The sequence below is a fragment of the Dendrobium catenatum genome, unplaced genomic scaffold (genome assembly GCF_001605985.2).
Source record: "Dendrobium catenatum unplaced genomic scaffold, ASM160598v2 fragScaff_scaffold_215, whole genome shotgun sequence".
NCBI classification, from domain to species: Eukaryota; Viridiplantae; Streptophyta; class Magnoliopsida; order Asparagales; family Orchidaceae; genus Dendrobium; species Dendrobium catenatum.
In genome coordinates, this window is record NW_021318677.1 from 278,819 (window position 1) to 298,700 (window position 19,882).

Here is a 19,882-nt window from a genome sequence, read left to right on the forward strand (position 1 = left end):
AAAAATCAACAAAATGACACATGAATTTTTACCCATTTTTAATTATATTAGGTAATTAAGATTTGATTTAGAAACTTTCGATTCTTCGTTCTAAACTAACACCTACTTGTGCTATTGAAATTGGAGGAATAAGTTTAGCATTTTTCAGTATCTACTCTCCTCATGACTAATGGCAACTAAAAGACATATCAGACATGAATCATAATAATGGATAGGGGTATCAATTATGATTAGAATGTTGGATTTGAATTTGACTCAAAGTTGATCCAACTTGAACATGATTGACCTAAATACAACACATTTAACATATGGGTCCAAATGTTTGTATTGAACTTGGCTCGTTTATTGTATAGATCATTAAAAAAAAAAAGATCAATATGGCTTATTTAACTTAATGCAACCAGTTTAACTTGAAAGTGTCCCATTTAAACCAAACATGAACAATGATTAGGACAATTTCAGGTCAACCCAAACCTTACTAAAAAATTAACCAAGTCATGATTTCAAAGATGAACCAAAATTCTTTGAGCTGAACTCAAATTAGATTATTGAGTCAACAAATTTATTGACACCCCTAATAATAGAGATATCATAAGAATTTTATTGAAAGCTCCAAAAGGGAAGAGAAGTGGTTGAAAATTAGGAGACTTTTTTCGTTCTCATTTTTAGTGATAAAAAACTAGTGAATTCTAAATAATTGAAGCATACAAAGTTTGTCAAACCACTTATGCCTTACTTTTCTTAGCTAATATCTTCTCTATCATTAACCACTTATACCTCACTTTTCTTAGCTAATATCTTTCTATCATTACCCTCAGCATTATATCTCACTTGAAGACTCACATAACTATATTCTTCATCTCGATTGCAGACAAAGAAGATCAAGTTCTCATTAATAACTTTCAACAACTTAAAATATTTATATGCTCTTATTAAGATATTTTTTTAATAGATCAAAAAATTCCAATTGGTGGCTGCTCAAACCATGGGGATCCCTTGCATAAAGTGGCGACTTCTATATTCTCAAAAGGAATAGCATCTAAACGGTATGTCCTTAAAACAAAACCTAGTGATCCACCTAACATAAATTTAGGACTTGTTAGGCAAGATAGATACCTTGTTGCATGTTGTGATGCAACTGACCATATTCGTGGACACTCCAACCAATTATAATAGTATTGATAATCAACTAGTCAACATTACCTTACAAGCCCTATACCCAATACCATAGATGGCATCAATAGTGATTACCAAAGAAGGCAAATATGTCTAACACTTCTAAAGGGAGGATAAACCATTCCCTAATGACTTCCCAAAGAAGGAAAATCTAGCTTGGGTGGAGTACATGCAACCCTCATATATGGTAGAAAATCCTTTATCTCAGTCATGTTTTCAATAGGACAATAATGATTTAATAAAAACCATTTTTATTCTTGATTTGAAAGACATACATCAATCATATCTCAATCAAGGTATAATCATTAATCCCAAAAGAGAACAAAATTTGAATTCTTCCATCATAAGTTAATCATTAATTAATACTTTGACGAACAACCTTGCATATGTTAACAATCATTAGTGAATGTTTCTCAGCCTCTCTAATCACATCTTAAGTTCATGGTGTGGCATCCCATGCTACAACCTGGGATAGTTTTAATTTCATATGAAATAACTCATAATTTTTCTCTTTTTTAACACAACTGATGGTATGAGGAACTTAATTAAAAACAAAAAGCATGTCTATTATGAAGTTTCAATGTAGCTAGTTTTGAATAGAGTACTCACTAGAATATTTTAATGACAACAAGTGATAACGAGAGTCACAACTCATTCAAAAAAGTTAGGAGGCATAATTCTTTGAAGGTAGATGGTTACTACTCATTCAAAATCTCAACAAACATAAATTTAAGAAGGTACATGATTTATATTTATTGAAAATGTCATAAGGCATAAACCTTAAAAGGTAAAAGTCTAAAAATATTCAATATACATATTAATATAGAGGCCTTAAGGGATATGTGATGTCGAATAAGGACCTTATAAATCCTCTCTACAGAGATCTTGAGACAACACATCAAAAAGAAGTAAGAAACTACCCAACTTCATCATTTAAAGGATCAAATTCACTTTATGGAAAATATATATGTAACTACTAACTTGAATGCCTTATTTTGATAACATGAAATTCTATAGTAAAGTTTGGAGGTACTATATAATCTTAAAGACATGTCAAGGGATTAGTCTTTTATCGGGATGAAAATTTTCTTAAATAATTAATAATTATCATGCAATAGCTTGAGGTTCACGAGGTATCACCTTCATTTGATCAATATTAAATTTTCAAGAGCTTGGAGAGAGGCATTTTTTTCCTTAGTTTAGCATTAGTTTATTAATATTCAAATTCAAAGAAGAATGGGTGAAATCATATTTATAATAGATAAAGAGTTTTCTATGTAAACATAATATCACTAAAAATGTAGATTTTTCTATGGAGGCCGCTTGGACATTATAAGTAAAAATTAAAATAAAATGACCTTATGTGTCACAATTTTGTCTAACACCATTAATTTAGAGGAATTTCACTTCCATGGCATATTCACAAGACCTCATTAATGAACAAAACATCATATTGATCTCTCTTTGGATTTAATTCTTACAATGATAGCTAGCATTTGACCTATTTTAGGGAAAGATTGAATTCGTACTATAAGGATTTTGAACATCAAACACTCCTCATGAATCACATTTGTCTAAACTAATACAATTAAATCCATTTTTAAAGAGAGAATGGAGTGTCTTTATATGGATTACAAAATCTTTTATGCCCATCATCATATATCACACATTCAATGAGGATAACCAATCACATTTTTAGGGGAAGATCCAAGCTTCAGTATATGGACATTTAAGCTCAATTACTCTTCTTCATATATAAACCAAACAATGTGAACAATCGACTCTTTTATCAGGGGAAGATCAAAGCTTCATCATATTCATTATGAACCTCGATCACCACTTACAATTATGCCCCATGCATGATAATTTTTTTCACTCTTTAGAGAAAAAATAGAGCATATGGAGAAACATCATGCTCTCTATCAGGCTCATTATGAGGGAGTTTTTAGGATTTGGAATTAGATGAGGGAAGAATATTTCTATAATTTTTGGAATTTATGTAGTTAATTATATATATATATAAAATATATATATATAATAGCGGTAATTCATAATCATGCCATACATGTATGTTGTATGTGTACAACTCACGCCCACCATTGTATGCATGCCAGCTGACCAATCCGAGACACATAAGTGAAAGCACTCCATATGTGCCATTTCTAGCTTTTTTGGACTTTTTAGGATTTTTTATTTTATTTTATTTTTTAGATTCCATTTGGGAGCTACACATGCTTACTCAAGCCTCTATAAATAATTTTGGATAACTTTACAGAGTTTTATCTTTATTTATTTATTTATTTATTTTTATCCAAAAAGATGTATAACATTACGAACGAACAAAATTATGATGAATAGAATAATAGATAATTACTTGGTTTCATGATCTCACGAGGAGGCTATAATGACATCCCTTGAATGGTTGCCACTAAATTTAAAATAGAGAGCAAATAGCACCTTACAAAAAATTCATTTGATTGAGCATGGATTTATAGAAAATCTTATTGTAGGCATTTGAACCAAGATCAATTTTAGGACCATTCAAACTCCAATTCTTTCATGCTTAAAGTCAAAATGAACTTCTCGATGAGACAAATTAGATGAGCTAAAGCTTGCTTAATTTATTTTCATTGAAACATAAAGATGTCTAAAAAATATTATATGGTCAAGAGGATCAACATGTATTGTCTAATGAAGTTTATTGATTTATAATAAAAAACGGATGTAATATTTCTCTTTAAAAATCTATAAATAAGCTATCCATTCAAAAGTTTTGAGGATTGTGAAAAGGCTATAAGAATGGTTCTATATAAGAGAATTTAGAACTATAATTGCAAGCACCTAACTCTCTTCATTGCCTCCAAGATTTATATCCATCGTCACTAATAGGACAAATAGTTGCCATTGCCAACTAAGCAAACATTTGTTGTTGCTAACAAGTAAGATGCCCAACAACGCCAAAGTGGCTAATGCTTGATACTTATAAAATGTTTGCACTCATTATTACCAACAAAGCTGAAGCTTGCCATCGCTAATAATGTCTATTAACGTCAAAGCTAATGCCCACCATTCTCAATAATGTTGGCACCCACTGTAACACCTGTGTAGACACCTAATATTGACACCAAAACTAACGCCTAAGTCGATGTTTATTGTCGTCACCAAAGTTGACACCCATTTGACACTATGTATAATTCATTTTATACACAACAATGTCAACACACTCCATAAATAATAAGGCAGATGTTTGCCTATACATCAATGCCTATGTCCTCCACTGATGCAATTGATGACACTTACTGTTGACACAAACATTTACAACTATTATTGATGCTAAAATTGAAGCTCTCCATCAACACCAATGCCAACACCCACTGTTGATAGCAACATCGATACATATTATTGCCAATAAAACATATACATACCAATGTTGATGTTCGTCGTCCCTACTAAGGTTGTTGTTCATCCTATAGTAAAATAATCAAGCATACCATCAACGATCTGTTGATGATAAGTTCACCTTTCTTGATTCATGTTTATGATATAACACCAGAGCATTCTCTAAGTGCACCAAGAGGTATTCTTTGAAACTTATGATAATAAATCCACTCTATTATCATAAATATATTAGCATGCAATAAATACTAATATAGCATGACTAAATAACTAAAAAGAGAAAGACAATGAGAAATTTATTCTATTGAATTGTTGCTACTAAGCACATATGTACATACACATAGACAAAAAAGAGTATATAATAATAAAATACAAAATATTCTTTATAAAAATAAAATAAGTTTTTGCTCTGCCATACTTTAGTTTTGGGAAAATTATCAGGTGCAAATATCAGACATAGAGATACGTTCAGACATCCACTTAAAAATTGACACGTGGAGTGCACTTTAGTCCCTTTTTTGTGCGATTTATCTGCACTTTAACTGCACCTTAGTTGCACTTTGACTGCTCTTTAGCTACGTTTTTATTGCGCTTTATCTGCGCTTTAGTTACACTTTGATTGTTCTTTTGTTGCGCTTTTCCTGTGCTTGGCTTACAGTTCCGTGAACACATCAAATCCAAAAAATGCGCTCCACGTGTCAAATTTTAAGTGGATGTATGGATGTATCTCTAAGTCCGATGTACGCACCTAATAATTTGCCCTAATTTTGAATGAGAGATAACAAATGTCAAAAACCAATAATTACATAGCGGATACTACCGATCATATCATAGATAATGATAGAATGCCATGTGACAAAAACCAAGAGAGGTAGAAAAAGATGTGAAAGAGACTCCTGCATGCTTGATTTGAATGGCACAACATGATCGTTCAACTTTTCCAGATTGTCGTTTTGGACATGGGCGGATTTAGCATGGGGGCCATGGGGGCACGGCCCCCCACTGGCCAGTTAATTGGTATCTAATTAAGACTAATTACTGTTTCCAAGAAAAATGGCTTATGATAATCCTTCATTAAATAGAAAAAGCTGCCTTCTTACGCTCACCTGTGCTTCTCAATTCTCATTTTTTTTCAATCAAGCTCTCTCACTCTCCAAAAGAGAAGATTCTGCTATTTTTCGCAAAAAAAAAAAAATCATTCTGTTTTCTCTGTCGTGTACCTATTCTCAAGAAAAAAAATGAATGGCTACAGACTGTAGCCATTTGATTATTCGCTCATCTTCAATTTCTAAATTACCTGATAATTTTTATCTATAAAAAATTATAACGCATATTTACTAATATTAAAAGAAATTAAAGACTTGCTTGGTAGGGGTTCGAATGGATGTGTAATAGCATTATAAGAAATACTTTTTTTTCTTTCTAAAACTACTTTCTAAGAAATAATAATATAATTATTTTAAAAAACAATAAAAAAAAGTCATTACAAACAAAGCCTAAGGTTTCATTTGGAACATTTTTCTTTCTGTTTCTTAAAACTTTTTTCTAGTAAAAAATTAAATCTTTTATACCAAAAAGCTGCTTTGTGAAATAATACAAAAACCATCTAAAAAACGAAGTCTAAGGCTTCGTTTGGGGCAACTTTTTTCCTGCTTCATAAAGCAGCTTTTTAGTACAAAAATTAAAAAATTTGTACTAAAAAATTGCTTTATGAAGCAGGAAGAAAGCCGTCCCAAACAAAGCCTAAGGCTTCGTTTGTGACGGCTTTTTTACTGCTTTCTAAAATGAAGTTTTAGTACAAAATTTTATATTTTTGTATTAAAACTCCGTTTTAGAAAGCAATAAAAAAGCCGTCCCAAACGAAGCCTAACGCTTCATTTGGGACGACTTTCTTTTTGTTTCTTAAAACAGTTTTCTAGTATAAAAATTTTAATTCGTTTGGGACAGCTTTTTTATTGCTTTTTAAAACAACTTTTTAATACAATTAAAAAAAAATTACACTAAAAAGATGCTTTATAAAGCAGTACAAAAATTATCTCAAACCAAATCTAAACCTTACTAGTAGCATTAAGGTGCAGAGATGATACTACCACAGGCATGACAAAAATCAAAGAATAAAATCAGCAAATTCTTTTTACCTTCCTAGTACTTGCAATCAAACGAATATTTGACGAAGAAAAAAATAGATGAAGAAGACAAAGCATGGAGAGGACAAAATAATTTAATACTCTTGGTATTTTTTTCTATGAGATAGGTAAAAAAATGCAATAGGTTTATAGCTCGTATTACATAATAAATCTGTACGGTTCTAAATGTCAACTGGGATGATCTGTGAGAGTGAAGAGAAGAAAGTGATCTACAAAGATTTCAGAGCATTGCAAAGATTGTTGTAGGCATCAACACAGGCCTTGAATTTCTCCGCTGCCTCATCCTGTATTGCAGCTCATTTCTATTAAAATTCAAGCACGAACAATATGATGTTTAAGGTTTCGTTTGGGACGGCTTTCTCATTGCTTCTCAAAGCAGCTTTTTAGTATAAAAGTTTTCTTTTTTTTACTAGAAAGCTGCTTTAAGAATCAGCAAAAAAATTATCCCAAACGAAACCTAAATTACAAAATACGGTGATATAACTGAAATTCATGACCAGTTGAAGTGATATGAAATAGTAGATGAATATACGAAGTGGTAGAATTAACTACAATAAACAGCTAAAATCTACAAAATATTTTGGATATCTATAATAGCTACTTAAGAATGTACTATGATAACTGAAGTGAGATGCAGCAGGATAGACCAAATTAGAAATATTAAACAACATTCATAAAAAATCCAAAAAAGAGTGCTATACTACATTTCTGGCTACTGCCAATTAGGGGTGCAACCGAGTCAAGCCGACTTGGACTCGACTTGGTAACAGGCTCAACGAGTTGAGCTCGGCGGCTTATCAAGCTCGAGCTCGAACAGGCCTTGGACTCGACTCGTCGGCTCGACGAGCAGCTCGCGTAGGCGACAAGGCGGGAAATCCAAAATGACGGATGAGCTCGGGACGGCGATAGACAAGCTCGGAACAATTTCGAGCTCGACGGCGGACGCGTTGACGAGCTCAGGACAGTGGATCTCGACGGCAGAGCCTCGGGACAACGACAGATGAGCTCGAGATGATGGATCTCGACAACAGACATGATGACGAGCTCAAGATGGTGGATCTCGACGGCAGAGCCTCGGGACAACCGATCTCGACGGCGGATGCGATGACAAGCTCGCGAATGAGCTCTACTGCGGATCTCGATGATGACTCGATGACGACGGACCTCCGACCTCGGGACAACAGCGGATGCGAGGATTGGGCTCTACAACAGAGCTCGACATGAGACGAGTCGAGCTCGAGCTCGGATTTTGAGCTCGACTCGAGTTTGAGCTTAAGCTTGGTGTTTGGCAGTCGAGCTCGACTCGAACATCTCCTGGAGCTCAACTCGACTCGTTTGCACCCCTACTGCCAACTCATACAACTGTACCGTTAATAGTTTATGATAAAGCAGGTCTAGATAATGGTGTAGAATCTGGATACTTTCTATCAAATAGTTAAATAATGGCATGAATGGCTAACCTGTGCAAGGCCATGATGTCTGTCTGGGTGCCACTTCAGAGCAGACTCACGAAAGCTGAAATTTGTTAAAGTATCATTGAGATTTGAGACTCCAAAAAGTGAACAATAAAGGGAAAGGTTGCTGTAGGATTTAAAAAATTTCAACTAAAAACTCACGCTCTTTTAACGTCAGCTAAACATAAAGGTCCCGAATCTGGCAACCCAAGAGCTACTCTACTGGAATGTTGATCTACAACATTTGCATCTTCTTCGAGATCACTTTCACTCCAAACTCTTGCCCTGTATTTCTCTGATTTGGACTCCTCTTTCCATTCAAAACCAGCTGTAGAGTTTTGGTGAGTACTGTTTTCCCATGTGTTGAAGGACCACGTGAAAGAATGCTGTCCACCAAAGTTAACAGTAAATATCGTCTCAGGTTGCTCGAGTTCATCTTCATGAGAAAAGCTCTTCTTTTTATGCGACCCTAGAAGAGAAAAGAGAAGGCTAGGTGATATTTCTGATATTGGCCGAACTGTATTTGAAGGGAAATCAATTTGATAAATATGCAGCAGTTAATAATGTATGGTAGCAAAGAAACAAGATCTAATCCATACATATACATATATATATATTCTTGGTATTTGAAATTAGCTTGGGTATTAAGAGAGAGAGGGGATAAAGAGCTAGGAAAATCAGAGAGAATTTATAAAAGGAATAATAATAATTGAAATATTATACTAGATGCATCTTTTTTATCTACTGGAAACCACCACGCTATACATGTTTGTGAACTTAAACAATCATTTATTGAACCACGTCAATCTTAATGTTATTCCATGTTGCTAGATCTCTTTTGCTGTTATGTTGTGATTCATTGTATTTACTCTTGGTACATACTTCTGCATAAAAGTTGAGTGTTTTTACTAACAATTAGTACCATATCTAGGTTAAAGAAGAAAACGAGGGAAATATACTTAGATATTTGATGGCTCAAAATTTTTTGAGCTTTGGAGAACCAAGATATGTGGTGTTCAAAGCCTTATAAGGAATTGTAAAGTCATTCACAGAATGTGCCAATATGCTAAGACTATGAGTGAAAAAACTAAGATGGATGAAAAAACTCCATTGATGATTCAATTACGTTTGCCAAATGGGTTTTAACAAAGGCCTTGGAAGAGACAACTTCAGAAGATTAGTGACATAAATTGGAGTCTTTGTATAAGATCAAAAATATGTCCAACAAACTTTATCAAAAAGAAAGATTGTATTTGCTTAACATGAAAGAAGAAATTCATTATATTGCATATTAAAGGGTTTAATTACATTATTCAGGAGAAATTAGACATGTAGTAAACCTCCGAAAGAGTTTGATATCTTTGAGAGCTCTTAATAATGCAGAATAAGCGCCTAGGTGAGCATAGACTTGCCTTTAACAACAATGACCCTAGCCCATCAAATCATCATAATCAACTCTTATTACATTAGTCTTTAACCTAGTAAACAATTGCTCAATGCCTCCACAAAGGTATTCATGGAGGTTTTTCAAAATTTAAAAATCATTGCCAAATACTTTTTTTTTAAGTTTTATTATAATTTTAACATAATTTACTCCATAATTATGCGTTTTAGTATTTCTAATATAATAATATATCATCACTAAATGAATGATAAATCAATGGATTGCCTGGTGGAAGCATTGATACAAGTTAACCAATTTTTTAATTTAGCTTTTTTTAAGCTGGGTAAATAGCATTATAAGAGAAGCATGACAGTAATTTTGGCCTCAGAAAACTTTTGTTGGTCTCCGTTGCTCCACATATTCCTTCATAAAACCATAGAAAATGTCCTATCACCCCACATATTCATTAACTTCATAAAATCTTAGACATTTTCTTCATCTAAGGCATTAGTAAAAATCTGAGACCACTCTTCAGTAGGCACTCAGAAAAATATAGTCCAGAACAACCTCAATCTGAACAACAGTATTATTCTACATGCTTTCCTTCAGAAGTATATACAAAACAACAAAAGCAATGCAGATGAAAGGCATAAATGGCATGCCAGGTTTCCAAATCATTAAAGGATGATAAAGGTAACGGTATTGTTATAAGTAAGCAGTGTCAAGTATGAGAAATAAGTATCAGAATTTCATGATTTCTTGATGAAACAGATGGCAGTCATGGACAGCAAAGCAAAATTGCCATAGAAAAACTTACGCTTGCTCTGTTTGCCTTTTCCATAAGATGCTTTTTGAGGCTTGGATCTCTCTGAATTCTTTGAATGTCGGCGATTGTCTTCATCCTGCCAGTATATATACATTTTATGCATCATAATCTTAGTAGAAAAAGAAAATGGTACAGTTTAATTTACCCAAAGGTAATGAGTATTTAATTTAAAGGATGTTGTAGGCTGAACACAAACTTGTTATATCAATCACAGGAGCCTACCTTTCGAGCTAGAGCTCTTTGGTACATTATAATTTATCTTAAGGAATACACAGTGAATTCTAACAAGTGAACATAGCGAGAGGAGGAATGAGGTGAAAAGGGAAGTTATGTAAAACATGCCATAATTCATAAAGAAGGGAATAAATGTACCACTGCTTACAGTTTGATCATGTTCAAAAATACAAATCACTCAGACCACAGGCAAGGTTTCATAAAAATGGACAAAAATAGCAAGTATAAAGAGCCTTGTAGAAGACCATCATCACACAAAAAAGCATCATATTTTCCATTCAAGGGAGGTGACAAAATGGTTACCTGAAAATAGTGACCTGAGGCTTTCCCATTGAGGAGGTCTTTGAGAGCATTTCTTGCATCAGCGCGCTTGTGACGAACTGAATATCTAATATGGGTCTGTTGAATTACGGTCTGCATCAGATTATAATGACTATATATGATAAAAAAATAAATACTAAAAACTGTGGTAAAATTCATAAATTTAGAAATTGACATTTGACACTGTACTAGAAGTAGGTGTAATTTTAGGTCATAAGGTGATTCCAAATACTAGATTGTGTTACTCTAGATACCTTCAATGTCTGTAAAATCACATGCATCAATTATCAAGATTGTGTGACTCCTATGGGAGAAATTATTCTGTGCGGACACCGGATGGTCCGGAGACCAACCAGAATATACCACGTCAACCGATAAACAGCGGTACCGAGCAAAAAAGTGACGTGGCGAATTCTGATTGGTCTCCGGATGCTGTCCGGGGTCTGCACAGAATAATTTTTCCTCAGATGGAGGTATACCAACTTCTACTTGAATTTTGTTGAGTAGATACATTGATATTCAAATAATAGTTTCAGCGAGTATGAGATGAAAGTTAAAAGATGTAAACCTCAGGTGTTCCAGTAGTCCATCAAATACCAATTTTTTCTGTGGAATGAAAGGTTTTATTTTTATTATTGGTATGTTAAATTTGTAAAAGAAATTTGAATATTTTTTAGAGATTAGTTGATTGGGTGTGAAAACAAAGGTAGGTACAAGTGGATATAATTTCCATGAATCCCATGGCTGTCCTTTCACCATCAGAGAGGAAGCTGAAACTTCTATGCATACAAGTCCTAGGACTGTGACCATATCAATAACTCTTGCATTGGAAAAATCTTCCTCTTTTCTCACCTAGATAAATTATTCCTAGTCAGAAGCCACTGTAGGTAGTCAATTTGATAAAACCGGCTCCATTGACTCTCTGTCATTTCATCAGTTCTTATTGGAGGTCTCTCGGTTACTCACATGCAAATACAAGGAATCAGTTTAAATGTCAACATTATTTATGATGCCTATGTAGGAGTTGAGTCAAAAAAAGTGCCTAATTCTAAGCTCAACAAAACGTCATGTTAGAATTAAACAGAATTCAGGGAATAAAAACATTTATAAATTAAACAAGATTGTTTCAAACAAACATTTATTCTCATAGAGATCATCTCATAATAATGAAAATTCTGTCTTTGTTTTTCTTGACATGAAAGAAATATAGCTGAAAACAAATGGTAATTTTGAATATCATAAAAGAATAAAGAAAAATTGCTACCACAAAAGAGATTGAATATTAATTTCTCTATCAAACCAGACTAATGTTTCGTTTGGTACAACTTTTTTACTGCTTCTTAAAATAAGTTTGTAGCACAAAAATTTAAATTTTTATACTAAAAACCTACTTTAAGAAGCATTAAGAAAGTCGTCCCAAACGAAGCCTAAGAGAAAAAAAGGAAGCCAATCACTTCAACCGCAATGTTATTTAAATTATGAATCATACACATGGATAATACATGCAATGAGACTAGGAATAGTTTGGTAAGAGAGCACTGCTTCTCACAGTTGATAAGCTACAACACCAGACTTATAGAATTGTCAGCCTTTTGATATGCTATACCTTAGATGATTGTTGAGCAGCACCATCATCCTAAATAAATAAGAAAAAAATTGTTAATAACAGTAAGAAGAAAAAAAGAGGATGAAAGAGAAACTATAAACATTCATAAGTTTCCAGTATTACATACAAATCAGCAGATTCCTAGCAGCAGATAGCTAAAAAGATATAGAAGATATAACTTCAGGATTATTTCAAATTTCAGGCTTGGATTTGTGTATATTATTGGCTTTTATATTAGATCTTAGCGCTTAGAAAATGATATTTAATAATCTCAATGTAAGTAACAACCTACAAGCTTCAAAAATTACCTTTCTCTGTAAAGAAAGTACACTCCTAAAGAGTATCATCTCATGTCAAGCCTTCAACACTATCTCAGACATTTGAACAGTCAAGAACTTTATGAATTGTGTCAGTCAAGCTATCTACCAATCTCTAAATTGATCAAGGATTAAAATTCCATACTAAATAAGAGAGGAGAGGGGGGGGGATATTACCACTAGAGAGAAGGCGCCGAAGAACTTCGTTGGTGGAGAGGTAGCCGGTGGAGATGGAAGGAGTGGGTGGCCGACGATGCTCCAATCGTAGTTTGAAAGTTGGCGGTCGATGACGCTTGCAAGAGTAGGGACAACTCGCTCCAAATAATCTCCAACGGTGGCGTCGTCTTCAAATTTCACGTCGAAAAACGGAGATCTTAGGATGTTGAGGCTTCCGTCGGCGTTGAATACAAGGCCCCACTCAAACTAGGGATCCGCCATGCATGCTTGGCGTTGGGAAGAACTCCAATGAGAAGAGAATTAAGTGGCGGTGAGGGAGAGCCCTTGCGTTTGAAGGAGGAAAAGGAAGAGGGAGGAGCCGGCGGGATTTCCAAGGAGAAGGAGGGGGGGGGTTCGGCCAAGGTAGGAGAGAGGGGGCGGGTGATTTGGGAGAGGGGATTTAGGTTAGATGAGGGAAGGAAGAGATTTACTCAAATCTGAAACTAATCTCAGATTTTAGTAAATTTGGAGGGAATTATTTGAAACTAATTTCAAATAGAATTTAGGGGGATTAATGAGCATTTAATGGAGCCCATCAAGAGGGGTGGCCGGCGGGTTCACTAGAGGGAGGGAGGTTTTTAATTAAAAACCTGAAATTAATTTCAGGATTTTGAATGAAAATGGGGAGAAATTCAATTTCAAATTAGGGGGTCATTAATGCATTAATTGGGGAATTAAAGGGAGGAACCCATGCATGGCCGGTGGCTCAAGAGGGAGGGAGGAGGATGGAGAGCAATTTATGAGCCTTCCAAATCAACACCTAGGCATTAGGAAACTTTATTATGACATCCACTTCAATTTGAATTTCAAATTGAATTAGATTTGAAAACTTTCCTAATTTGGTTTTTGTCGAATTTGGAAATTTTTTATCTCATTCAATTTTGAATTTCAAAATTTGAACAAGTGGGGGAATGGGGAAAAGGGGCCGGCGGTTGGGTGGTGGAGGAAGGGTGGCCGGCGGCCCAAGGGAAGGCCGGCGGGTTGGTTTCCGTTGGTGCTTGGCGGGATGAACTTTGGGCTTGGCTCGAGGCTAACGGGATGATGAATTGGGTAAGTGACAATGAATGGGAAACACAAATAAGATAGAATAACTTAACCACGAGCCACGGACTCTTCCAACGACTGGTGGGCCTTGCGAATGCTCCCTTTGAGCTATCTCCCTTCTTTAGCTCTCATGCAAGAAGAAGTAGAAACAAACACAAATTTTTCATTCAAATAATCATTAACCCCAATACAACATATGAGACCACTATATATAGGTCTCAACTCATGAAAAAGAAAAGTACAACATTGCCCTCTGGGCTACAATAACAAAGTAACTCACCACAGGGGTAAAAATGAAAAAAAAAACAGTAAATACTAAATAATGCATCATGACATCTGAATCAAAAGTAGAGGCGCTGAATCGTGGCCGTCGATCTGCGATTCCGCCGTCGATAAACCTGTCGGTAGCGTCTGTCGATGTCCTCATCATTTTCACCAGGTGGGAGAAAACTCGACCCTGTCGAGTGAGTGTCTCTAGAGCTTTCGTACCACTCTAGAAGGTCTGGATCTAGACGCTGCAGCTCCTCTCGGTCAACCCACGTATCCTCTGTTGCCGGGGTCCCTTTCCAGTGAACTAAGTATCTTCGACATCCACCTCCTTTTGCAGTAATGATCTCATCATCTAATATGGATTCAACTGTCTCTGCATTGGGTAAAAGAGGTAAGTTGGGAGTGGGGGTAGGCTTGGGATCTCACCAGGTGTGGTCGCACAAGGCTCTTTTATAAGTGGATTGCTTGGGTTAAATTCTGGTCCCTCGAATGTTACTAGATCTTCTATGTTAAATGTGGGATTGATGTTAAAACCTTGGGGAAGGTCTAGTACGTAAGCATTGTTATTTACCTTTTAAATTATCTTGAATGGTCCGGCGCTTCTCGCATGCAACTTCTTTGCGGATCCAGGAGGAAAACGCTCCGGACTGATCCGAACCATCACAAAGTCTCCAATTTCGAATGCTTTAGCTCTTCTTTTATGATCAGCCATAAATTTATAATTTGCATTACTTTGTTCAATTTTCTCTTTAATTTCTTTGTGTAACTCCTGTAAATACGATGCAAATGATGATGCTAACTCTGATGTTCTAACTCTAGTGCTCATGGGAATCAAATCAATGGGTTGATTGGGAAGGTATCCGTACACTATTTCAGCAGGGCTTAGACCTGTAGTTCGGTTCACAGAGTTATTGTAGGCAAATTCGGCTATAGGCAATTTAGAGTCTCAGTCCCAGATGTTTTCTCCTACCAAGGTCCTTAAAAGATTTCCTAAACTCCTATTCACCACTTCGGTTTGATCGTCGGTTTGGGGGTGAAAGGCGGTAGAGAATTGCAGTTTGGTCCCCATTTTGTGCCACAATGTCTTCCAAAAATAACTTGTAAATTTTACATCTCGGTCCGATACTATGGTTTTAGGCAGCCCGTGAAGCCTCACAATTTCATCAAAGTACAGCTTGGCTACTCTAGAAGCATAAAAAATTTTGGAACACAGGAGAAAATAGGCCATCTTAGAAAATCTATCTACGACTACACCGACTGAGTCATGCTTCCTAATGGGCTTGGGTAACCCTAAAACAAAGTCCATGCTAACATCCTGCCAAGGTTGGTTAGGTACGGGGAGAGGTGTGTAAAGGCCGGTGTTTTGCTTCCGTTGTTTGGCCAATTGACAGGTGTGACATTGCCTTACTAATCTGCTAATGTCCCTCTTAAGACTAGACCAGTAGAATCGATTTTCAACAGCCGCAATGGTCTTGGCTTGTCCAAAGTGACCCGCTAAACCTCCAGCATGTAGTTCCCAGACAAGAAATTCTCGAAGTGAAGTTTTGAGAATACAGAGTTTTTGGGATTTAAATAAGTATCCATCTTCCAACATAAAATCTCTTATGATCCGTTCATCTCCAGTTGCTAGCGCAGAATAGGTTTCTCTAAAATTGGGGCAATCGGGGTAATCTTCCTTAAGTCGCTCAAAACCTATTACTTCAGTAGTCATCTCCCTAGTAATCATCATCCGACGGCTTAAGGCATCAGCAGCTTTATTCTCAGAACCCGCTTTATGTCTAATGGTGTATGTGTACTCTTGCAAGAATTCAACCCATCTCCCATGTCGGGCATTAAGCTTCTTTTGAGAATTGATATATCGTAACGCTTCATGATCTAAGAAGATGATAAATTCTTGGGGAACTAGGTAATGTCTCCAATATCTGAGGAACTGAATGATGGCGTAAAATTCCTTATCGTAGGTGGAGTATCGTTGCCTAATGTCATTTAACTTCTCACTAAAGTAGGCAACCGGGTGTCCTTCCTGTGACAATACTCCTCCTATGCCTATGCCAGATGCGTCACAAGTTACTTCAAAAACTTTTGAAAAGTCTGGTAGACGCATGATTGGTGCTTTAACCATTTTTCGTTTTATTTCCTCAAAAGCCTTGCTGGCCGATGTCGTCCAGTTAAATTCCTCTTTCTTCAAACAATCAGTTATGGGACCCACTATGGTGTTAAAATTTCTGATAAATCTCCTATAGAACGTGGCCAGTCCGTGAAAACTTCTAACATCTCTAATGTTCTTATGTTCAGGCCATTCATTGATTGCTCGCACCTTTTCGGGGTCAGCAGATATGCCTTGGGAAGAAATAATAAATCCAAGGAAGATTACTTGATTCGTTAGGAATGTGCACTTCATAGGATTAGCATACATTTGTTCCTTCCTCAAAATTTCACAAACTTGTCTTAGATGATTCAAATGTTGTTCCACCGAATGACTGTAGATCAGAATATCATCAAAGTATACTACTACAAATTTTCCAAGAAAAGGCTTAAGAATATGAGTCATTACTCTCATAAAAGTGCTTGGTGCGTTACTCAAACCAAAAGGCATTATTGTCCATTCATACAATCCATCTTTGATCTTAAAGGCGGTCTTCCATTCGTCTCCCGGGCATATCCTAATCTGGTGGTAGCCACTTTTGAGATCAATCTTAGAAAAAAGTGTGGCTCCAGTCATCATATCAAGCATATCATCTAAATGAAGGATAGGGAAGCGGTACTTGACCGTGATTTTGTTGATAGCATAGCTATCAACATACATTCTCCACGACCCATCCTTCTTAGGGTAAGAAGGGCGGGGACAGCGCACGGGCTAAGACTTTCCTTAATGAATCCCCGTTGTAACAACTCATCTACTTGTTTCTTGAGTTCCTTGTGCTCAATAGGGTTCATTCGGTAGTGGGGTAGATTTGGCAAAGAGGCTCCAGGTACTAGGTCAATAGCGTGTTGAATGTCCCTTAAAGGTGGCAGTTGGTGGGGCAGATCTTCAGGGAAGATATCAGAAAAAGTTTCCAAAAGTGGTTTTACTTCCTTAGGGATAGGTTCTTCTTGATCTACACTCACTTCCCGAGCTACTAACGCGTAAAGAGGGGCTCCTGACTCTAGTTCCATACCTAAGTCTTTAGCAGTTAATAAGTTCAAGCCCGTGTTGGGTTTCAGGGAGTTGGGTTTAACTTCTTCTTTGATAGACTTAGGCTGAGTGGGTAGGAGTTTAATTTTCTTGCCCTCGTGTTCAAACACACAGGTGTTTGATCGGCCATAAATGTGTACATCATTGTCAAACAACCAAGGGAGGCCAAGGATGATTTGACCCACATCCATTGTCAAAACATCGCACTAGATTTTCTCTTTATATCCAATGAACTCAATAGGAACGAGACTCCTATCTTTCACCTCCAAGGTGGTCGAGTTGATCCAGGCGACTTTGTAGGGGTTCGGGTGTGGAGTGGTCCTCAATTGAAGTTTCGAAATTATAGCAGAAGATACGCCGTTAATACAACTTCCACTGTCTATTATGACCTTGCAATTCTTGTCTCCAATCTTAGTGAAAGTGTGGAAGATCGAGGTCCTTCGCCAGTCGTCACTAGGTTTAGGTTGTGAGAAGGCACACTTGACGACTTGCAGATCCAAGTGATTCATCTTTTGAAGACAGTGGATTACAGCAGTATCCTCCTCGTCGAAAAATTCCTCATTGTCGTCCATATGGTGAACTAATTCAGCTTTAGGTTCATCCTCTTCTTCCGTCACTTCTTCAATTATTGTGACCTTAAACGGGCTCGAGCACTGAGAAGCAATATGTCCGTACCCATGGCATCTAAAACACTTAGTGCCGGCAATGGTTTTGGGTGTCTCCCGTTCAGGTGCTGTACCTTTATAGTCCGTTCTAGGTTGGGCTTGACCAGGGGAAGGCCGACTACCAGAGGGTCCAGTGGGCTTGTTGTAAGGTTGGCTAGAGGAAGACTTGAACGGGTTGTCGAGAGTCTTGAGTCCTAGAGGCATGGCTCCTAGACTCTTCTAAGTCAAGTACTAGACTACAGGCAGCTTCAAAAGTATTCACTCCTCTGGCAAAAAGCTCATTTCTAAGGTATTCTCTCAATCCAGCTCTAAACATTGACAGAAGTTGGGTAGGGGTGGTGGTTTCTTCCCCGTTACAGCGTATCATGAAATCATCAAAGGCTGCGATGTATTCTCTTACGGGTTTGCTTCCTTGGGTCAACCTATTCCAACGATCCAAAAGCCTGGGGTAGTAGGAAGGAGGGAGGTACTTCCGTTTCAATTCTTATTTCATTGTTTCCCAGTCAGCCACGGGGTATTCTCCTCGGGTTTCTCTCATATGTTCTAGGTTAGCCCAATACTGGTTAGCTCTACCAGTTAACTTCATCTCGACAAATCGGACTTTCCTCTCTTCCGAAATATTATACCACTTAAAATAGCTATCCATCCCTTTGAGCCAGTCAAGAAAAACTTGGGGCTCTAACGTACCATCAAACGTCGGGGCATCTATCTTAATACTATTAAGGAGTTGGGTATCGTTGTCCCTCCAAGGTGTGTCACGTCCTACCTGTTCTTGATGGGGTCGGTGATTGGGTCTGTAGTAGTCTTTAGCAGGTCCGTACTCAGTTTGGTTATCTTCGCCATAAGGAGATTGGGGTCTAGAGGGAGTATAAATGGTCGGGTGTCCTATCCTTTCGATGTTGTCTAGTCTTTCTCCCGTATGACGCTTAAGCTCCGCTAAACTCGTTTGGGTATCCCTAATTTGTTGTGTAACTGTACCCAATTGGCCCACAATCATGTCTAAGGTCGCTTCCATATGTGCGGGATCCATGGTTGAGTGTTAGGGGACACTAAGGAGGGCTCCTAAGTCAAAGGCAGCAGCTAACCGAGCGGGAAATATGTCTTAAAAGTCCTCAAATGTTGCTGGAATGACTAGGACAGCAGAGTCCAGCAAGGGTCTAAGATGTCCAGAGGTTTAGGAAGGATCCTAAGGTGTGGACAGCACCTAAACAGTGATTTTAGGTTCACTAACGGATGCTTAACAGCAGCTGAAACAGTGTGGACAGCAGTAAAACCTCAAGGTGGAGTTGTCCTATGCACTTAGAAATGCTACAAGTTCAATGGCAGCAAAAAAGACACTAGCTAGGATGACTTAAATGCTCATGAAAGTGTGCAGGAAATGCATGGACAGCAGCTAAAACAGAGAGTAAATTGAAACTACGCAATGATATGCATGCAAATTTAAAGCTATAATTAACGGTTAAACCCTAGGATGTTTTTCTAACATGTCATGCATGCCTACCATGCTATGATACCAAGAATGATGTGAAACTACTAGGAGTTACGATTAGAAATTAGAAAGAAAGTTGGTTAAAGTATTGCTCATTTAAATTTAATGCTAGCACATAAAAGTGAGTTAAGAATTTTGAAATTTGAACTTGCTTAAGCAAAA

At 36.8% G+C, this 19,882-nt stretch overlaps 1 protein-coding gene across 4 annotated transcripts in view; it reads right to left on the reverse strand.

Moving 5' to 3' along the window:
* Window positions 1-6,775: 6,775 nt before the first annotated feature.
* LOC110105758 overlaps window positions 6,776-19,882 on the reverse strand; it is a 22,079-nt gene continuing 8,972 nt past the window's right edge. The window contains exons 2-7 of one of the 4 annotated variants that reach the window (XM_020835377.2): window positions 12,545-12,574; window positions 10,921-11,031; window positions 10,375-10,459; window positions 8,336-8,642; window positions 8,180-8,234; window positions 6,776-7,003 (exon numbers count right to left, since the gene is read on the reverse strand). In XM_020835377.2, the coding sequence (XP_020691036.1) occupies window positions 6,929-7,003; window positions 8,180-8,234; window positions 8,336-8,642; window positions 10,375-10,459; window positions 10,921-11,031; window positions 12,545-12,574 (663 nt within the window). In that variant the 3' untranslated portion in view covers window positions 6,776-6,928. Of the gene's footprint in view, window positions 7,004-7,341; window positions 8,082-8,179; window positions 8,235-8,335; window positions 8,643-10,374; window positions 10,460-10,920; window positions 11,032-12,544; window positions 12,575-19,882 lie in introns of those variants that run through there. The other 3 variants (XM_028693025.1, XM_020835379.2, XM_028693024.1) reach the window with 3 other exon arrangements.